Source organism: Melanerpes formicivorus, unplaced genomic scaffold (assembly GCF_026170545.1).
Source record: "Melanerpes formicivorus ecotype bairdi unplaced genomic scaffold, bMelFor1.0.p_v2 SCAF_99, whole genome shotgun sequence".
NCBI classification, from domain to species: domain Eukaryota; kingdom Metazoa; phylum Chordata; class Aves; order Piciformes; family Picidae; genus Melanerpes; species Melanerpes formicivorus.
Genome location: NW_027142451.1, coordinates 2,129,066 through 2,151,286, shown reverse-complemented (window position 1 = coordinate 2,151,286; position 22,221 = coordinate 2,129,066). Strand labels below are relative to the sequence as shown.

At 51.4% G+C, this 22,221-nt stretch overlaps 1 protein-coding gene across 3 annotated transcripts in view; it reads right to left on the bottom strand.

The window, feature by feature from the left end:
* ARHGAP29 (Rho GTPase activating protein 29) overlaps positions 1 to 22,221 on the bottom strand; it is a 76,493-nt gene that overhangs the window by 31,006 nt on the left and 23,266 nt on the right. For all 3 annotated transcript variants that reach the window (XM_068166294.1, XM_068166296.1, XM_068166295.1), the window contains exon 3: positions 7,290 to 7,433. In XM_068166294.1, coding sequence (XP_068022395.1) covers positions 7,290 to 7,433 — 144 coding nt within the window. The remainder of the gene's footprint in view (positions 1 to 7,289; positions 7,434 to 22,221) is intronic.

The window sequence follows — 22,221 nt, the reverse complement described above, 5'->3', positions numbered from 1 at the left end:
GCCTGCAGAATGTGCTCTGTGCAGGGCAATTTTCTGGTACCTAATAGACAGACACAGTAATGCCACCATCTGATTCATTAGGCATGCCTTCAGTTCATACTGAAGCAAGCAGCTGGCTGGCTTACTGATACTGAAACACCTTCACAACCAATTTTCAGTCCCTGAGCTCCTAACCTTGCTTTCAAGAACCTGTCAGAAAAATGTCAGGACCAAAATCCCCATCCAAGCAAACATAAAACCCAACCAGGACCAAAACCCCAACTCCCTTTCCCAAAACGAAGGTTTCCAATATTCATTACCTTCCATGTTTCAAATCATGGGGGGGGGGGGGGGGGGGGGAGGGGGAGGAGGAACCTGAGTACAGAGCAGATTGGCAAGAGGCAGAAGAGCATTTCCAGGAGTTCATAAACAGGATCAGCAGGCAGTCCAGGTCCCACTGTTCTACTTTTAGTTCTCCCTGCTATATAATTTCACCAGCCTGTATTTACTGTCAAGTTTGGCAGCCTCTCCAACTTCAGCTGCATGCAGACAAGACAACTCTGAAGAACTCTTTCCTGCTCCCTCCCTCAGTATTACTCTGAGTTTGTATCACAGATGCAGCAGCAAGGCTGAAGGTATTTCACCTTGGTAGAAGAATTTAACTTTGATGCAGAACTACTAGGGAAAAAAGCCACAACCATACCTACAAGAGAGGTGCAGCTCTCAGCTTTAGCAGGGAACTGAATGAGTAGAAAGAACAGAGGTAGGTCAAAAGCTGCAATTTACAGCAGAGGAACAGAACAGCATGGGATCAGGAGAACCAGACACTCCAGCTTCATCAGCAATTCCAAAGACACTTGGTGGGAAAATCATCACTCTGAGTATGATGGCATCCCAGACTGGGAAAAGGCTTCCAGAAACAGCAGTCTAAACAGCTTTGAGGCAAGATGCTTCAGCAAGCCTCAGCTTTTCCAGACCAACTGAAGTGTCACTTCAGACACTCTCCACCAGACACTCAAGTAAGCATTTGTGAGCAGCGGAGTCCATGCAAACAGACCCAGTGAATCAGGAGCGGGGAGGTCATTGTGCCCCTGTGCTCTGCATTGGTTAGGCCACACCTTGAGTCCTGTGTCCAGTTCTGGGCAACAAGGCAGGGGAGAGGCCTTGAGCACAGCCCTGTGAGGAGAGGCTGAGGGAGCTGGGATTGTTCAGCCTGGAGAAGAGTCTAAATTGTGTCTATGGCATTCTGTGTTCTGCCAAACATCATTCCCTCCAGCAAGATTAAGAGAACTTGCCATAGCGAGCTTTTCACAGAATCACCAGGGTTAGAAGAGACCTCAAAGATCATCAAGTCCAACCTGTCACCCAACAACTCATGACTAGACCATGGCATCAAGTGCCACGTCCAATCCCCTCTTGAACACCTCCAGGGATGGTGACTCCTCCACCACCTCCCTGGGCAGCACATTCCAATGGCTAACAACTCTCTCTGGGAAGAACTTTCTCCTCACCTTCAGCCTAAATTTCCCTGAGCACAGAATGAGACTGTGTCCTCTTGTTCTGTCCAAATCAAAAGGATTAGACATCCAAAGCAGAACTACAAGCAGATTCAAATTGTTACCACTGAAGGGCCCAAGAAGTGGCTGAGGGGCTTGAAGAAACCACAAGGATCAGCTAGTTCCAGCCCCCCTGCCATGGGCAGGGACACCCCACACTAGATAAGCCTGGCCACAGCCTCATCCAGCCTGGGCTTAAACACCTCCAGGGACAGGGCCCCAACCACCTCCCTGGACAACCCATTCCAGGGCTTCACCACTCTCATGGGGAAGAGCTTCCTCCTCACCTCCAGCCTCAATCTCCCCACCTCCAGCTTCATTCCATTCCCCCTACTCCTATCACTACCTGAGACCCTGAGCAGTCCCTCCCCAGCCTTCCTGTAGCCCCCTTCAGATTCTGGAAGGCCACAATGAGGTCACCTGGGAGCCTTCTCTTCTCCAGACTGAACAGCCCCAACTCCTTCAGTCTGTCCTCACAGGAGAGGTGCTCCAGCCCTCTGCTCATCCTTGTGGCCCTTCTCTGGACACCTTCCAGCACCTCCAGATCCCTCTTGTAACAGGGGCTCCAGAACTGGAGGCAGTACTCCAGTCAAAATCTTCTCAATTGCCTGCCCTGGACAGTACACTGAAATCACAGCACAATCCGAGAGCAAGTCACAAGCCCGAGTCACAGTCAGCAGTTACAATACCTTGGAGCAAAGGCACTTACTTCTCAAAATAACTAATTTTCCCCATATGAAATTCCAGATAGAAACTAGATTTGAAACCCCAGCATCATGCAAAGAGTCAAAAAGGTCCTTCTCAAACTTGATTATGCTTCTGAGGGAGACAAAATGATTGTAAAGAGGAAATAAAAGATCCTGTGCAAATCCCAGCTGCTTTCTACTCAATCCTCTCCTAAACAAACAGCAGAAAGTTCCCCTGCCACCTTAATCTTCTTCCCAGCCATAAATCTGGGCAGAGATACAGAGTGCTTCCACATCTTTTTATAGCTCTGTCCCCCAATGACAAGAAACAGATGAGTCAGATGAACCTTTTTCAGTGTGTCACATCAACACAGCCTGGGAAGAGAGAGGGAACAGGACACCGGTTCTGTCTGACCAGCTCCTCACATTCTTGCAGCTTCCTGTTTATTCAAAGGTTTCATTCCTTCCACAGCTGAAAGCCTGGAGTGCATGCATCACCAACAGGCCACCCTGAGCAGAACCCCAGGTCTGACCTGCCTCATGGGGCTATAACTCATCACAGCAGGCTGTGTTTTCACTTCAGCTACCTCTGTTCCAGCAGTGGCACCCTTGATTCTGCATGCAAACACGAGGCAGTGAGACACAGAAACCCAATGGGTGCTGAAGACAAACTGCCTTCACCTTTACCACAGGTTCTGCTGGGGAGAGGCAGGCTGTTTGCAGAGAAACAGCAGTGGAACCTTTGAGAAGCAGGATTCAAGTACTGGCTGTAAAGAGCTGAAACTCTGTAGCTCCTCACTTGCATCGCCAGGCAGGTGAGGAACAACTCATGGCTGAGCAAACACTGATAGGCATTGCCTAAATTTTCATAGGAAAGCACTTGGTGAGAACAAACAAGGCAGGCCTGACTGAGATCACCTCCTCAGTGAGACCCAGAGCTCCCTCTCCTTGCAGCTAACTTGGGAACTCTGCAAGGCCAGCTCACCAGAGTGAGCTTGTTGTTGCATCAGCCAAGGAAGCACCAGACAGCCTCTCCCTTCTAGGTGCAGAACGTATGCTGGTTTATGAGACAGGTTAGTGACTCCATGAGAAAGCAGTGAGAATGCTGTCAACAGCAACTGCATGCCAAAATCTTTCATTCCCTCAGAAATCACATTTATTCAGGCTGGAAGAACACATCTGTGTCAGCTCAGCTCTGTGTCAGCTCAGCACTCTGCACCTCACCATCGCTGCACCCTGGGTCCCAGAGCAGGGGTGCTAACGTTAGATCTTTCAGTACTGTCAAACTACAGCCAAGGAGAAGATTATTCACAGAGTAATGGGGAAAAAGAGGGAGGATGAAAAAAGTCAAACTTGGGATTAGCTCCAGCCCAAGGCTAAAGACAGTCTCTACAACAAAATCACCCCCATGTGCCTTTCTCCTTTGAGAAGTTCCTCATCACACAGGGTCATTGTTCAGACAGGTATCATAGTATCAGTCAGGGATGGAAGGGACCACAAGGATCAGCTAGTTCCAAGCCCCCTGCCATGGGCAGGGACACCCCACACTAGATCAGCCTGGACAGAGCCTCATCCAGCCTGGGCTTAAACACCTCCAGGGACGGCACCCCAACCACCTCCCTGGACAACCCATTCCAGGGCTTCACCACTCTCATGGGGAAGAACTTCCTCCTCACCTCCAGCCTGAATCTCCCCACCTCCAGCTTCATTCCATTCCCCCTAGTCCTATCACTACCTGAGATGCTGAGAAGGTTCGGTGCAACTGAGACTGGGTGATGGAACTGTGTGCTCCGAGAAGGCTTCAAGTACTCTGAAGGACTGGGTTGGGCAATTCAACAGTGCCCAACTCTCAGCTTCAGGAGCAGAAGAGTAGGAGGGAGAACACACAAGTCTAGAGCTGGAGATGGTTCAGCACTAGAACTTCAGGAAGTGACCTGGGATTTGTTATAGACTTCAGATCAAACAAAAATGTACCAAAAGGACAAGACTGATGAAACCTATCAATGATCAGTGTGGGGAGACAAGGACAGCCATCCGACTGCTTTACTCTGCAATGGCAGCTTGGACAGGAATCAGTTTGGGGCACTGCCTACCACAAAAGAACCTGATGCAGTGTGCAATCCAGGAAGGACAGACATGACTGCAGGAGTGTTTGGGAACATGATCTCACCAAGTCTGATAGAATCCAATTCACTTGCATGTCCCAGAGCCAGTTCTCCTCAAGGTTTCTTTCATTTCAAGACAGAGCAGCTGCCTGTTGTCCTATGCCAAATGAAAGCAAGAGGGGGTGGAAGGCACATAGTAATCTTACCACAGCACTTCAGCAGGGAAACAGCTTATCTAATGTGGATGTGGAATTGTGTTCACTAACATTTAACCTGTTCTCATGGGCAAATATGCCATTACCACTCTGCAGGCATATTTAACTCTTCCTGAGATCAACCATGAGTATCACAGTACCACCCAGGTAGGAAGAGACCTCAAAAATCATCAAGCCCAACCTGTCACCACAGACCTCATGACAACAAGACAAACAGCAACCCCTCAGAGATACCCTCTGCATTTCTACTGTTATGCATAGCTCTATAAAGCAAGTTCAGAAGTTGTGGAGTTATGATCCTGTGATCTTTTCAAACATCAGGGACAGATCTATGGGATATCACAGTGTCACCAAGGTTGGAAGAGACCTCAAGGATCATCAAGTCCAACCTGTCACCACAGACCTCATGACTAGACCATGGCACCAAGTGCCACGTCCAATCCCCTCTTCAACACCTCCAGGGATGGTGACTCCACCACCTCCCTGGGCAGCACATTCCAATGACCAATGACTCTCTCTGGGAAGAACTTTCTCCTCGCCTCCAGCCTGAACTTCCCCTGGCACAGCTTGAGACTGTGTCCTCTTGTTCTGGTGCTGGTTGCATGGGACGAGAGACCAACCCCTTCCTGGCTACAGCCTCCCTTCAGGTAGTTGTAGAGGGCAATGAGGTCACCCCTGAGCCTCCTCTTCTCCAGCCTAAACAATCCCAGCTCCCTCAGCCTCTCCTCACAGGGCTGTGCTCAAGGCCTCTCCCCAGCCTTGTAAGCCTCTGCCATACCTACACGTACCAGGAAGAAAGTTCCAAGTGGGCTGCTGACACCTCTGGAAGCAAACAAATGGCAAACCTGTCCATCAACAGGAAAAATCCATGGGAAGTTCTGAAGAGTAGGAGATAAAAGAATCCTGCAGCTAAACACATGAGTATTTTAACTGACATTTCTACCTTGCTGAATCAGCAATAAGGTAATCATGGGAACATCCTCAAGTGGCACTGAGGGAGGTCTAGACAGGATATTATTAGATACTTCTTCACTGAAAGGGTTATCAAATGCTGGAACAGGCTGCCCTGGGAGGTGGTTGAATCACCATCCCTGGAGATGCTTAAAGGATGCATGAATGTGTGCTAAGGGGCATGGTTAAGCACCAGACTTGGCAGGGTTAGGGAAGGTTTGGGCTTGCTGTTAAAGAGCTTTTCCAATGGAAACAATTCTAGGATTCTACCAATTAGGAGACAAGGAGAAAAATGACATCCTGCATCTCTGAGTGAGGATGTTCCACATCAGCTGACACAGGCACCAGGGGGAGGTTCAGCCCTGCTCACAGCATTCCCCACCTCACATGGAAGAAAGTGTGCTAGCTGCACAGCAATACACTGGATTCATTCTCAAGTAGGGAGTGCTGCAGCCATGGGCTAGAGAGAAAAAGCCAGCTATGGCTGATGGGGCTACAGCAGTTGTGTGCTTCACCATTTGCATGTGTCTGACACACAAGAGAGCTGCAGCAGCAAAGAGCAGAAACAGAATGCAGCAACACATATGTCTGCAAGGCTCTCTCTGGTGCCCTGACACTTTCCCCTGCTTATGATCTCTTTGTGGAGCTTGCAGCTGTAAGGCCATGCAGATGATTTGGACTGCTCATTCAGCTATTGCTCCACTTGGTGTAAACACAACACCCCCAGAAATCCAGGTAACTGAGCAAAGGTTTGGGCACATCTCCAGGTGGGCACAGGGAAGGTTTGTTATTCTGGGATGCACACAAAGGAAAGATCAAAGGCTTGTGTCTGGTTGGTTTGGGTTTTTCACTTGGTGTGAGTTTGTGGCTAGCTTCACATAAGCAGAGTTTTGTTGCAGGAGAACAAGGTATTTCATGTTACCTTCCACTCAGAAGAGGTATTCTCAAACAAGTGTTAGGATATTGCTCTTAAAAGCCCTTTTTGTCTGTATCATAGTATCAGTCAGGGTTGGAAGGGACCACAAGGATCAGCTAGTTCCAACCCCCCTGCCATGGGCAGGGACACCCCACACTAGATCAGGCTGCCCAGAGCCTCATCCAGCCTGGGCTTAAACACCTCCAGGGACAGGGCCCCAACCTCCTCCCTGGACAACCCATTCCAGGGCTTCACCACTCTCATGGGGAAGAACTTCCTCCTCACCTCCAGTCTGAATCTCCCCACCTCCAGCTTCATTCCATTCCCCCTACTCCTATCACTGCCTGAGATCCTGAGCAGTCCCTCCCCAGCCTTCCTGTAGCCCTCTTCAGATACTGGAAGGCCACAATGAGGTCACCTGGGAGCCTTCTCTTCTCCAGACTGAACAGCCCCAACTCCTTCAGTCTGTCCTCTTAGGAGAGGTGCTCCAGCCCTCTGATCATCCTTGTGGCCCTTCTCTGGACACCTTCCAGCACCTCCAGATCCCTCTTGTAATAGGGGCTCTAGACCTGGAGGCAGTACTCCAGGTGGGGTCTCCCCAGAGCTGAGCAGAGGGGGAGAATCACCTCCCTTGCCCTGCTGGCCACACTTCTCCTGATGCAGCCCAGGATCTGATTGGCTTTCTGGGCTGCAAGTGCACACTGAGAGCTCCTATTGAGCTTCTCCTTCCCCAGCACCCCCAAGTCTCTCTCCTCAGGGCTGCTTTCCAGCCAGTCCCTGCCCAGCCTGGATTTGTGCCTGGGACAGTGCTACCTATAACTCCAAGCCTGAGTCAGCCCAGTGAGCAATTCCCAAGATGATGGAAGTCATTAACTCCTTACCTTTGACTTTTGCAATAACTGTCCCTGCAGCACTGAGAATATCAACCGAGTTTAGGGTCGGGTGTTTGTTCATCACTGCCTTCAGAACACGCAGCAGCTTCCCCAGGCGCTCGTGCACTACCTGGTGCAGCCCATCCTGGTTTTCTGGGGAGGGGAAGGAAAAGAGGGGAAAAAAGAAAAAAAAAAAAAGAAAAATGAAGAGAGAAAAAAAAAAAAAGAAGAAATAAAGGGAAAAAAGAAAAAAAAATAGAAAAAGGGAAAAAGAAAAAGAGACAAAAACTACATTAAAACACTGAATTAATGCCCAACCACATGGCAAACCACCCAGATATGAGTAGAATAGAACAAACCAGGCTGCAAGAGACCTTCAAGAGCATCGAGTCCAACCTATCACCCAACACCACCTAAACAACTAACCCATGGCACCAAGCACCCCATCAAGTCTCCTCCTGAACACCTCCAGGGATGGGGACTCCACCACCTCCCCAGGCAGCCCATTCCAATGGGCAATTACTCTCTCTGTGTAGAACTTCTTCCTCACCTCCAGCCTAAACCTCCCCTGGCACAGCCTGAGACTGTGTCCTCTTGTTCTGGTGCTGGCTGCCTGGGAGAAGAGACCAACCTCTGCCTATCTACAACCTCCCTTCAGGTAGTTGTAGAGAGCAATGAGGTCTCCCCTGAGCCTCCTCTTCTCCAGGCTAAGCAAACCCCAGCTCCCTCAGCCTCTCCTCACAGGGCTGTGCTCCAGACCCCTCCCCAGCTTTGTTCCCCTTCTCTGAACACCTTCCAGCATCTCAACATCCTTCCTAAACTGAGGAGCCCAGAACTGGACACAGGACTCAAGGTGTGGCCTAACCAGTGCAGTGTACAGGGGCAGAATGACCTCCCTGCTCCTGCTGGCCACACTGTTCCTGATGCAGGCCAGGATGCCGTTGGCCCTCCTGGCTGCCTGGGCACACTGCAGGCTCATGTTCAGCCTACCATCAACCAGCACACCCAGGTCCCTCTCTGCCTGGCTGCTCTCAGCCACTCTGACCCCAGCCTGTAGCACTGCATGGGGTTGTTGTGGCCAATGTGCAGCACCTGGCACTTGGATGTGTTCAGTCTCATGCCCTTGGACTCTGCCCATCTCTCCAGCCTGTCGAGGTCCCTCTGCAGAGCCTCTCTACCCTCCAGCAGATCAACTCCTGCCCCCAGCTTGGTGTCATCTGCAAACTTACTGCTGATGGACTCAATGCTCCACTGAGGTCTAGGCCATATAGAAGCTAAGCCTGCTTAGAGCAAGGCAATTCTTACTCCCACAGACATCCCCCTGCTTTGCCAGCAGTTCACTCCCAGTGCTGGGTGCTGCTCACACACAAACTCATGTCTCCCAAAAACGAAGCCATTACACTTGAAAGACCCAAACAACAAACCACTGACTCTACACCAGTGCCCCAAGGTTTCTGACTGAAACCACCCTTTTCTCATGTCAATGCATCAGCTACCATTTGGGCAGCTACACATCACCACCCCCCCTGCAGAAGCAGACTTGGGCTGTGCAGAGAATCCTCCTTCACCTGGTACAAATTCAGCCCCACCTCTGTACAGTCACAGAGTTAAAGATTGAGACAGAGGTTGCCTAGCTCCCAATTCAAGTGTCAGTCTGCTCTCCAGCATGCAAGCCTACAGCTGCACAGGTCTGTCTGTCAGCACATCAGTCCTGATGAAGAAGTTGGAGACCTCTTCTGTTGTGGAACTAGGACCAAGAAGAAAAATTCTCAGATACACAAATTGAACAGAACAGAATAGAGCAGGCTGGAAGAGACCTTTGAGATCATCCACCTTTAATTTTGTGTCTTCCTATGTTTTTATCACAGTACTGCTGCCTCAGCCTGTGGGGGTTGGAGGCTATGCCTTTCAAATTTAGTTACACATTTCGAGTAGAAAAGCAGGAAAATATCAATAGTGGGAAGGGCCAATCATTTATCAATGGCTTTCAGGTGAATACAGCACACCCCAGGTCATAGTATCAGTCAGGGTTGGAAGGGACCACAAGGATCAGCTAGTTCCAACCCCCCTGCCCTGGGCAGGGACACCTCACACTAGATCAGGCTGGCCAGAGCCTCATCCAGCCTGGGCCTAAACACCTAAATTTAGGTCACTAAATAGAACAAGCATGAGTCACAATCAGAACAGCAGAGGCTGATTCTTCACCTAAAAGACTTAGAATAGAATAAACCAGGTTGGAAGAGATCTTTGAGATAATCGAGTCCAACCTATCATCCAACACTATCCAATCAACTAAACCATGGCACCAAGCACCCCATCCAGGCTCTTCCTAAACACCTCCAGTGATGGTGACTCCACCACCTCCCTGGGCAGCACATTCCAATGGCAAATCACTCTGTGAAGAACTTCTTCCTCACCTCCAGCCTAAACCTCCCCTGGCACAGCTTGAGACTGCATCCTCTTGTTCTGGTGCTGGTTGTCTGGGAGAAGAGACCAACCCCTTCCTGTCTACAACCTCCCTTCAGACAGTTGTAGAGTGATGATTTTTAGGGCATGTTTCCCCCTAGGTATCTTTAAATCCCATCCCATCACCTCACTTAGAAAGCCCAGGTTATAGCACGAGCCCTTCCCTCCTGCCACAGCAGATGTGCTGCTGCAGAGGGTTCAAGTTCCACATGCACAGGGGTGTTGCACTGCAAGCTGTGGTAAAAGAAAGCTTTCAGATTTGGTAAAGTCTGGCTTGCAACAGAGGAAAAGAAGATCTGAGAGGAGCTGCCTCGATCCCCCTGGTGCCAAGAGGAAGGGCAGCACCGTGCTGGCTGTGGCCACCATGACCGACAGGTCAATACAGTCACTGCGCAGTGCGAATTGATCCAGCGGCACTCGGGGAACAGTTAACATCTGACCCCTTCCATTCTGGCTCCAGAACAATAGCCTTAGGCTAGAGGCACTTACATTTTTCTGAGCAATCAAAGCACACAGCACCAGCCCAGCCCATCCCTGCTTCTGTGGGCAGGCAGGGAAGCTACACACAAATGACACGTGCTCGTGTGAAGGGCAAAAGCAAGCCCTCGAAGGACCGCTGTGCTCCAGGCTTGACATCCCCAGGCATCAACCATCAGGACACTCTTCCAGCTCAGATTAGCTTAACCATGGTCAAAGGGAAAAGCCTGACTCAGGAAGTGGACCAAAGCAAAAAACTTTATCTACCATTCATCCACACTTCACATGTTTTTTCCTGCTGGACAGGAGTAGGAAGCTCTGCCTAAGGCACAGAGAAGCCTAGGAAAACCTGCCTCACACAGCCCCTCTGGGATTTATTGAGGAAACACAGCTGTGGCTTTCTCTTAAGTTAGATTTACACATAACAGTTTTGAACTGAAGACTCAAAGTCAGCAAAGGCAAAACAAAGATGTGCCAAGAGGCTGGCACTGCCTGTGGCTATGATTCAGCACAAACACGTTAGCAGATGTAGGCTGTGACAGACACACTTTGATCTGAAAGCAGAGCTCACAGCTTGCAGCTCAGTGGGGAAAGCAATCCAGGCTTTGAAGCACTTTCCATGCAAGCAACAGCAGCAGAAGCTGGGACCCTGGATGAGAGATTATTTATAGGGGATATGAAAGAATGTTAGACAAGTCATGAGAAGCATGGGAACAGTGAGAAGAGCCAATCATCTATCAATGGCTTTCAGGGAAATACAGCACACCTCAGGTCACTAAACAGAGCAAGCATGAGTCACATTCAGAACAGCAGAGGCTGATTCTTCACCTGGGAGACTTAGAATAGAATAACCCAGGCTGGAAGAGACCTTTGAGATCATCGTGTCCAACCTATCACCCAGCACCACCTAATCAACTCAACCATGGCACCAAGCACCCCATCCAGGCTCTTCTGAAACACCTCCAGGGATGGAGACTCCACCACCTCCCTGGGCAGCACATTCCAATGACCAATCTCGCTTTCTGGGAAGAATTTAGTCTTAACATTCAGCCTAAACCTCCCCTGGCACAGCTCGAGACTGTGTGCTCTTGTTCTGGTGCTGGTTGCCTGGGAGAAGAGACCAAACCCCACCTGGCTACAACCTCCCTTCAGGGAGTTGTAGAGAGCAATAAGGTCTCCCCTGAGCCTCCTCCTCTCCAGGCTAAGCAACCCCAGCTCCCTCAGCCTCTCCTCACAGGGCTGTGCTCCAGACCCCTCCCCAGCTTTGTTGCCCTCCTCTGGACACCTTCCAGCAGCTCAACATCTTTGTGGAACTTCTTGCCAAAGCTCAGCACTGCCACAAAAAGCTTACATGGAAACGAGGAGGGACTGGACAAGTTCTCCTAAGTCTCCCTGTGGGTTACTAGTGCTGAGACAATGAATGCCTCACCAGGGCGGGCCTGTGCCTTGCATAGCAGTGGGCAGTGTTACTCAAAAGGCAAGACTGGCCCCTTTCTGCAGTCCAGTCCCCTGGCACCCACAACTGCTACTCCACAGTCTCTGCTGTGCACTCCAGTGCTTATGGATCTGCTGTCTTTGAAATGCTTTAGTTGCTCTTGACTGTGCCTTCACAACTCTTCACTCAGCTACTCCATTCTTTAGGCTACTGAACTAGTAAGTACTATAAAAACCCCAATGCAACCTGCAACAGTTCAAGAGCTCCCCATAGCTCCTCTGGGTTCAGAGGACACATCCAATTTGTTTGTACCTTTCTGAGCTATTCACTTTCTGTAGTCCTTGGAGCTCAGGCAGTGAGTTAGACACAGCTTTAGCCTAAGCCAGCCACTGCCACCTTCTAACACTTAGGGAAATGCTACAGCTGTCACCATGCAATCAGGTTATTTTGAAGGTCCCTTTGGGCTTTCATCCATCAAAGCCTCTGTTGTACTCCATCAGAGCAAGAATGAAAGCTGTTGGGAGTATTGGGCAGCTCCAGGCAAAGGCAATGGGGAAAAAGGAAAGACAGCAGAGCTGTGCTGATCCCACAGACCCAAAGTGCATCAGCCAGCACTGAAGATGTATCTGAAAATCACAGCAATGTTATTCTCAGGGAATAAGAGACTGGGTAAAGGCAATTCCACACACATCACGTGGGTAGACTCAGCTTTGAAATACTTGAGGAGGAGGCCATGTCCCATCTCTCCTTACAAAACTCTAGAGACAGTCAAACACTCTCCACTGGGAGAGCAGCGATTTGTGCTGGGCAGGCCTGGGACAGACAGGCTTCCACAGAAGCATCTGAAGGCTGTATGCCACAAACCTTCCCTGTCTCTAGGCAGATGTAGGCAGCCCTCACAGAAGAGAGGCATTATGGTCAACTGCTGCTCTGCACAAGTGCAGTGCTTGACCTGAAGGGCATCTTCTGCCTAGCCAAGAGGAAGGTGTTCCCCTCTCTTCTGATGCAGAGGTGTCCACACTTGTGGCTAGAGGGAGGAGTGCCTAAAAACATGCAACCAACAGTGCCCTTGCACATACTCCATAGCCAGGCCCTTTCTGTGACATGGTGAGCAGGCTCTTGGACCCCCAAGAAGCAGAGAAGGGGAAACAAGGGAGGAAAGCAGCCAGACCAGTCTAAAGATCACTCCCACTGTGAGTCTTCTGGAGAGTTCAGTGTGACCCACAGCTACAGGCTTTTCACTGCAATGGCCTCAGGGCTCCTTGCAGGCTACATAAAGGCAAAAACATACACAACAAATCAGTCACACAGAAATGAAATTAAAAGGCATCTGATCCCCAAACAGTTTCTTACTCTAAAGATTTGGCAGATCTGACCAAAGGATGTCAGGAGAAAAGTAAAGCAAGTTGAAAACTACTCCTGAGACGAGTTAGATATTTATCACAGCACCCAACGGAACCCAGCACTAGGACAGGATAGGATAGAATAGGATAGACTAGACCAGACCAGGTTGGAAGAGGCCTTCAAGACCATCAAGTCCAACCTATCACACAACACCACCTAAACAACTAACCCATGGCACCAAGCACCCCATCAAGTCTCCTCCTGAACACCTCCAGTGATGCTGACTCCACCACCTCCCCAGGCAGCCCATTCCAATGGGCAATCACTCTCTCTGTGTAGAACTTCTTCCTAACCTCCAGCCTAAACCTCCTCTGGTGCAGCCTGAGACTGTGTCCTCTTGTTCTGGTGCTGGCTGCCTGGGAGAAGAGACCAACCTCTGCCTGTCTACAACCTCCTTTCAGGTAGTTGTAGAGAGCAATAAGGTCTCCCCTGAGTCTCCTCTTCTCCAGGCTAAGCAACCCCAGCTCCCTCAGCCTCTCCTCACAGGGCTGTGTTCCAAACCCCTCCCCAGCTTTGTTGCCCTTCTCTGGACACCTTCCAGCATCTCAACCTCCTTCCTAAACTGAGGGGCCCAGAACTGGACACAGGACTCAAGGTGTGGCCTAAGCAGTGCAGTGTACAGGGGCAGAATGACCTCCCTGCTCCTGCTGGCCACACTGTTCCTGATGCAGGCCAGGATGCCATTGGCCCTCCTGGCTGCCTGAGCACACTGCAGGCTCATGTTCAGCCTACCATCGACCAGCACCCCCAGGTCCCTCTCTGCCTGGCTGCTCTCAGCCACTCTGACCCCAGCCTGTAGCTCTGCATGGGGTTGCTGCCCCTGTGCTGCCCCTGGCACTGGGATGTGTTCAATCTCCTGCACTCCAGCATGACATTAGTTATTTTTACTCTTAAAAGCAGAGGTCTGGCTACACCCAACTGCATTATTTGTTTACAAAGTCTCTGCAACATTGTTCCTCTGCCTCCAGAAGACAAAAGATCTGTGACACAAGCAGCGCTTAGGGAGGGGTGGGGGCAGAAGCCATCAGTAACCAGAAGCACAATGGGCTTAGCAACTGATGCTCAGCAGACACCAAGCCAGAGATTGCCTGTCCAGGAAAACTAAAATCTCTCTCAAGCTTCTTCTGAACTGCAATACCATAGAAGAGTAGTTAGCACTTGGGACCAGAGGGCTGCAACTCTGAGCTCCTCAGTCAGCTTAGGTGACGAAGTTTCCTGGAGCCTCCTGAAAGAATCAGCCAGCCATCTACCCTCCAGAAGGAAGGGCTCTTAAAACTGGGGGGATAAAGGGGGGAGGGGGGGCAAGAAGAAACAACAACTTTTAAAAGCTTGGGCAGAGTTTAGTGCCCATCTGTGGATCTCCTCTGAAGGGGGTTTCAACTGTTGCTTACATCAGCTGTGAAACAGCTCTTCCTGCACGGCACAAAGCACACTCTGCAGGGGAAACGGGGACAGAAGAACAGAGTGACAAAGGCTCACAAAGCTGATGCACAGAAATGATCTCACAAGGCAGCAGGGAAGCCTGTCAGTGCGAGCCAGGCCACCTCACCAGCCTGCTGCTATCAGCAGCCGCCCACGCCTTGGTGGGCTCTGTGGCCACGTTTCACAGCCACTCACCCATCTTCGAGGCACAAACAAGCAGAAGCTACCTGTTCTAAAGTGAGGTATGTCCAACAGGAAGCCTTCGACTGGCAAACACTGGCAAGCAGTAATTGCCTTGCAGCTAGGGATGCTCTTCATTTAAAACCAAGTTACATTTGCTGATAAGGCTGACCAGCGCCAAGCCGACCAGCGCCGGCCCCTGCCCCTGCCAAGCCGACCAGCGCCGGCCCTTGCCCCTGCCAAGCCGACCAGCGCCGGCCCTTGCCCCTGCCAAGCCGACCAGCGCCGGCCCCTGCCCCTGCCAAGCCGACCAGCGCCGGCCCTTGCCCCTGCCAAGCCGACCAGCGCCGGCCCCTGCCCCTGCCAAGCCGACCAGCGCCGGCCCTTGCCCCTGCCAAGCCGACCAGCGCCGGCCCTGCCCCCGCCAAGCCGACCAGCGCCGGCCCCTGCCCCCGCCAAGCCGGGGCTGCCCACAAGGGCGGCGGTCGCGAACGGCACTGTGTGTCAGTTGGCCGGTGTTCTTTTGTCGGGCCTGATTTATTGCTGCACCAAACATCTCTGAGGCTGTTTATTTCAACAGATGTTTGCCAGGACCAGTTTAAACCCTAACCAGTAGAGCCGTTTTTCCTCTCTGTGGCCACGGCATAGCACTGCCGTGCAGGCCCCACGAAGAAGATGCACACATGGTGAGAATAGAACAGAACAGACCAGGTTGGGAGAGACCTTCAAGAGCATCGAGTCCAACCTATCATCCAACACCACCTAAACAACTAACCCATGGCACCAAGCACCCCATCAAGTCTCCTCCTGAACACCTCCAGGGATGGGGACTCCACCACCTCCCCAGGCAGCACATTCCAATTGCCAATCACTCTCTCTGTATAGAACTTCCTCACCTCCAGCCTAAACCTCCCCTGGTGCAGCCTGAGACTGCGTCCTCTTGTTCTGCTGCTGGTTGCCTGGGAGAAGAGACCAACCCCCACCTGGCTACAACCTCCCTTCAGGTGGTTGGAGAGAGCAAGAAGGTCTCCCCTGAGTCTCCTCTCCAGGCTAAGCAACCCCAGCTCCCTCAGCCTCTCCTCACAGGGCTGTGCTCCAAAGCCCTCCCCAGCTTTGTTGCCCTTCTCTGGACACCTTCCAGCAAGTCAACCTCCTTCCTAAACTGAGGGGCCCAGAACTGGACACAGGACTCAAGGTGTGGCCTAACCAGTGCAGTGTACAGGGGCAGAATGACCTCCCTGCTCCTGCTGGCCACACTGTTCCTAATGCAGGCCAGGATGCCATTGGCCTTCTTGGCTGCCTGGGCACACTGTAGGCTCATGTTCAGCCTACCATCAACCAGCATTCCCAGGTCCCTCTCTGCCTGGCTGCTCTCAGCCACTCTGACACCAGCCTGTAGAACTGCCTGGGGCTGCTGTGGCCTGGTTACTACGTCTCCACCCATGACATCCCTGCTTCCTAACAGCAGCAGACTCTGCCACCCACTTTCCTCCAGCCATAGGAGAAGGGGAAGCACTAACACAGCTATTGTTTGGCTGTTCAGGAGTGAAGTTGGTCCTGCTGACCAGAAGGAAAGGCAGGGCATCAGTCTAGAAATACCAGCTGGAAAGCAACACATCTGCTGCAAACCTACCAAAGACAGCTTACAGGAGGATTGCAAAGCAAGTACTGTAGGTCACAGCACCTCATTAAGGTCTTTTCTGAAGAAGATGTTTATCATTAGGTCTTTGAGGTCTCTTCCAACTTTGGTGACTGTGTGATTTACTTCATGCACTCAATAGCTTGCAAGAATGTTACATGCACTGAAAGATATGATCAGAGTGGAACAACCTGCCATGCATACTCTCTGGAACCACAGCTTCATACACACAGACCAGACTCTTCACTATGGGGGAGGGGTACACACAGAACAGATACCCCTTCTCACTTGGGAAATCCTGACCACAGACAAAGCAGCTCCTACCTTTGCACAAACAGCTTCTCCATTCACAGTCACAGACACAACTAAATACTTGGTCTTTGGCCTTCCAGTATCTGAAGGGGGCCTACAGGAAGGCTGGGGAAGGACTTCTCAGGATCTCAGGTAGTGATAGGACTAGGGGGAATGGAATGAAGCTGGAGGTGGGGAGATTCAGACTGGAGGTGAGGAGGAAGTTCTTCACAGTGAGAGTGATGAAGCCCTGGAATGGGTTGTCCAGGGAGGTGGTTGAGGCCCTGTCACTGGAGGTGTTTAAGCCCAGGCTGGATGAGGCTCTGGGCAGCCTGATCTAGTGTGGGGTGTCCCTGCCCATGGCAGGGGGGTTGGAACTAGATGATCCTTGTGGTCCCTTCCAACCCTGAATGATACTATGATACTATGGTAAGTGCTTACCAGGAACTAACTCACTCAGTGGATGTCACTACCACTGGTTTTAAGATGAATAAATACCAGTTGCACACAATGCCACAGGCAGAAACTTACCCTTCACCCTCACCAGGTCTGGCCTCCCTTTGGAAATGACTGCTTTGCTGGTACCAGCTGAGGAGCATGCACTTCCACTGAAATGGAGGAGCCTCAGTTTAGGAAGGAGGTTGACTTGCTGGAATGAGTCCAGAGAAGGGCAACAAAGTTGGTGAGGGGCTTGGAACACAGCCCTGTGAGGAGAAGCTGAGGGAGCTGGGGTTGCTTAGCCTGGAGAAGAGGAGGCTCAGGGGAGACCTCATTGCTCTCTACAACTACCTGAAGGGAGGTTGTAGACAGGCAGAGGTTGGTCTCTTCTCCCAGGCAGCCAGCACCAGAAGAAGAGGACACAGTCTCAGACTGCGCCAGGGGAGGTTTAGGCTGGAGGTGAGAAAGTTCTTCACCAAGAGATTCATTAGCCATTGGAATGTGCTGCCCAGGGAGGTGATGGAGTCACCATCCCTGGAGGTGTTCAAGAGGGGACTGGACGTGGCACTTGGTGCCATGGTTTAGTCATGAGGTCTGTGGTGACAGGTTGGACTGGATGATCCTCGAGGTCTCTTCCAACCTTGGTGATACTGTGATACAGGTGTTGCTGTGTGTGCACCTCCAGGGACGGCGACTCCACCACCTCCCTTGGCAGCACATCCCAATGGCTAAGAACTCTTTCTGGGAAGAACTTTCTCCTCACCTCCAGCCTAAACTTCCCCTGGCACAGCTTGAGACTGTGTCCTCTTGTTCTGGTGCTGGTTGCTAGAGAGAAGACACCAACCCCCACTTGGCTACAACCTCCCTTCAGGTAGTTGTAGAGAGCAATGAGGTCTCCCCTGAGCCTCCTCTTCTCCAGGCTAAGCAACCCCAGCTCCCTCAGCCTCTCCTCACAGGGCTGTGCTCAAGGCCTCTCCCCAGCCTTGTTGCCCTTCTCTGGACACCTTCAATCCTCTCCATGTCCTTCCTAAACTGAGGGGCCCAGAACTGGACACAGGACTCAAGGTGTGGCCTAACCAATGCAGAGTACAGGGGCACAATGACCTCCCTGCTCCTGCTGGCCACACTGTTCCTGATGCAGGCCAGGATGCCACTGGCCTTCTTGGCTACCTGGGCACACTGCTGGCTCATGTTCAGCCAGCTGTCCACCAGTACCCCCAGGTCCCTGTTCGGCAACTCTCAGCCACTCTGACCCCAGCCTGTAGCTCTGCCTGGGGTTGCTGTGGCCAAAGTGCAGCACCTGGCACTTGGGCTTGTTGAATTCCATCCTGTTGGCTTCTACCCATCTGTCCAGCTGGTCAAGGTCCCTCTGCAGAGCCCTTCTGCCCTCTAACAGATCAACATCTGCTCCCAGCTTGGTGCCATCTGCAAATTTACTGATGACTGACTCAACCCCCTCATCCAGATCATCAATGAAGATATTAAGGAGGATGGGGCCCGGCACTGATCCCCGGGGTCACCGCTGGTGACTGGAACAAGCTCTTTGCTTCAGTGCTGTTCATGTACATTAACTGTTGGCTGCCACAGTTCAGGAGCGATGAGAAAACAGTGATCCTTGCCATCATGTTTCCTCCTTTATTTGGCTGTATAAACATGCTGCAGATGCAAGGAATGAAACACTGCACTGAAAAACAAGGACTGGAAGAACTTCTGCAATAACTTATCCCTGTGAGAATCTGTACCGAGGCAGGCAGCAGCCACAGGCGCTGGTGGAGCGAACACATTTCAACCCTGGTCCCTTCCAACCCTGACTGATTCTAGGATTAGCCAGTCTTGCAGGTAAGGCTTCTGGCATGGTGAGCTTTTGTTTAGCACCACAAGCACCCAAACAGCCCTTCCAGATTTGTCCTTTGCTGTCAGGGCTTGGCCAAAACAGAGCAGCCCATCCACTGAGCCTCAACCATTCGCCTGCTGACTAGCCCCTGATGAGATCTTCAGCCGTGCTGAGCCCTGTTTGAAAACAAACAGGACTAGCATTGCTGCTCAGCTTTAATTACAGACCAGTTCTGTACTCCTCAGAAGTCAAAGCTGACATCAGAAGCCCTTGCCTATGTAACAGGGCCAACCAAGAGGGGATTCACATTCAGCAGTTACAAAAGCCAAGGTGCCTCAGTTTGTTTGCTTTCACACAGTCAGAAAAATAGGTGGTGCACAGCAAACTGCATCAGAAGAGCCAAGGTCCTCTCACCCTGCCTACACTGACAGCAGTGAAACAGCCTGCATGATGCTGGTTTGCCAGCTGACACCAGAACACTTGTTGCTTCCCATTCATCTCACATTTGAGTTCATTGATGAGCTCCCTGTTGGTGTATGTGGGGAAGCCTTCTGGAAAAGAGCCCTGCACAATGCAGCTTTTCATTCATCCCTTTCAACATGCTGTACACTACATTCCTCCAACCTTTGTATTCCACCAGCACTGAGATTCCAGTCAACTAACCCAGATGTGCTCAGCCATGCAGGTTAATCTGCAGAATGCATTCATCTTTTATCAACCCCAAATTTGAAGGCCAGCAACCAGTGATGAAAACTGCTGGAGGTTCCTTGTCTGTGGTTCCTGCCAAATGAGAGCCAGCACACTAGGTGAGCCTTTTAGCCACCCTTCCTGTTTCTTCAGCTTTCCAGGTCAGAGTAGAGCCAGGTGAAGACAATGCTTCAGCACTTCTAGAACACATTTCAGCTTGGAGTTGTGAATTGTCCAGTGCAGGTAAGGCTATGCTCTTTACGATCAATACATCTGCAACAAGCCTCTCACCAGGAAGTCACATCCAACCACAGGGTGGCAACTGCCCTTGGAGCATATGCTACTGATTCCTGATTCAAGGGGTTGTCAATAAAACTCAGTAAAGCAGAGCCCGGACTGAACAGATGCCAACAGAAGACACTGCCAACAGAAAATGAGGCAACTTTTATGCTTTACACAACTGTGTTCCTTGGGTACTGGATCGAATTCTGACAACATGAAGGGCAACAAGGCTGGGGAGAGGCCTCGAGCACAGCCCTGTGAGGAGAGGCTGAGGGAGCTGGGGTTGCTTAGCCTGGAGAAGAGGAGGCTCAGGGGAGACCTTCTTGCTCTAACTCCCTGAAGGGAGGTTGTAGCCAGGTGGGGGTTGGTCTCTTTTCCCAGGCAAGCAGCACCAGAACAAGAGGACACAGTCTCAAGCTGTGCCAGGTGAGGTTTAGGCTGGAGGTGAGGAGAAAGATCTTCCCAGAGAGAGTTGTTAGCCATTGGAATGTGCTGCCCAGGGAGGTGGTGGAGTCACCATCCCTGGAGGTGTTCCAGAGGGGACTGGACGTGGCACTTGGTACCATGGTCTAATAGTCATGAGGTGTTGGGTGACAGCTTGGACTTGATGATCTCTGAGGTCTTTTCCAACCTTATTGATTCTAAGACTTCATAGCACAAGTCTCAGAGAAAAAACCAGACCCAGCTGAAAAAGGAAAGGCTGTCCCCAAAAGTTGACCTTACCAGATCAGAGAGGCAGACAGGAGGGGCAGTACCAAAGTTTTGTTTGTCCAAAGGGAAATGAATCCAACCTTTCCTAATGCACATCAAGAGATTAACAACACACACACACACAAACCCATCGAGCCAAAAGCACTGCCAAGAAACCTCAACCAACAACCCAAAACCCAAACTCAACCTTTAACTCCTACTTGAAGTCTAAAATACTATCTGCTCTACATGGCTGCTCCTTCCACTTGGAGCCTAAGTAACTGATTGAGGGAAGCAGCTGTTCCACTGCTGCCAGCCCACCTAGTGTTCAAGGCCCAGAGAAAGGCAGGGTTATGACATTACAGGGTGTTAAACAAGAGGTGCATTACTTGCACACTGCTCTCAAACCACCTTTAAAACACAGGGAGGGCCTGCTCCAGGATGTGAGGGTACTCCACTTCCAGCGTGTTGGTTAAAAGAGTTATGCAAAATCAATACAGATTTTAAGTGAGATTCAAATCACTACAGCAGCAGCAGCCAACAGTAGAACAGAACAGACCAGGTCGGAAGAGACCTTCAAGATCGAGTCCAACCTATCAACCAATCCAACACCACCTAAACAACTAACCCATGGCACCAAGCACCCCATCAAGTCTCCTCCTGAACACCTCCAGTGATGGTGACTCCACCACCTCCCCAGGCAGCACATTCCCATGGGCAATCACTCTCTCTGTGTAGAACTTCTTCCTAACCTCCAGCCTAAACCTCCCCTGGTGCAGCCTGAGACTGTGTCCTCTTGTTCTGGTGCTGGGTGCCTGGGAGAAGAGACCAACCTCTGCCTGTCTACAACCTCCCTTCAGGCAGTGGTAGAGAGCAAGAAGGTCTCCCCTGAGTCTCCTCTCCAGGCTAAACAACCCCAGCTCCCTCAGCCTCTCCTCACAGGGCTGTGCTCCAGACCCCTCCCCAGCTTTGTTCCCCTTCTCTGGACACCTTCCAGCATCTCGACATCTTTCCTAAACTGAGGAGCCCAGAACTGGACGCAGTACTCGAGGTGTGGCCTAACCAGTGCAGTGTACAGGGGCAGAATGACCTCCCTGCTCCTGCTGGCCACACTGTTCCTCATGCAGGCCAGGATGCCATTGGCCCTCTTGGCTGCCTGGGCACACTGCAGGCTCATGTTCAGCCTACCCTCAATCAGCACCCCCAGGTCCCCCTCTGCCTGGCTGCTCTCAGCCACTCTGACCCCAGCCTGTAGCACTGCCTGGGGTTGCTGTGGCCAATGTGCAGCCCCTGGCACTTGGATGTGTTCAATCTCCTGCCCTTGGCCTCTGCCCATCTGTCCAGCCTGTCAAGGTCCCTCTGCAGAGCCTCTCTACCCTCCAGCAGATCAACTCCTGTCCCCAGCTTGCTGTCATCTGTAAACTTACTGCTGATGGACTCAATGCCCTCATCCAGATGTTAAAGAGCACAGGGCCCAGCACTGATCCCTGGGGCACACCACTGGTGCCTGGCTGCCAGCTGGATGTGGCACCATTCACCACCACTCTCTGGGCTCAGCCTCCAGCCAGTTCCTAACCCAGCTCAGAGTGCTGCTGTCCAAGCCAGGGGCTGACAGCTTGGCCAGGAGTTTGCTGTGGGGGATGGTGTCAAAGGCCTTGCTGAAGTCCAGGCAGACTACATCCACAGCCTGCCCCAC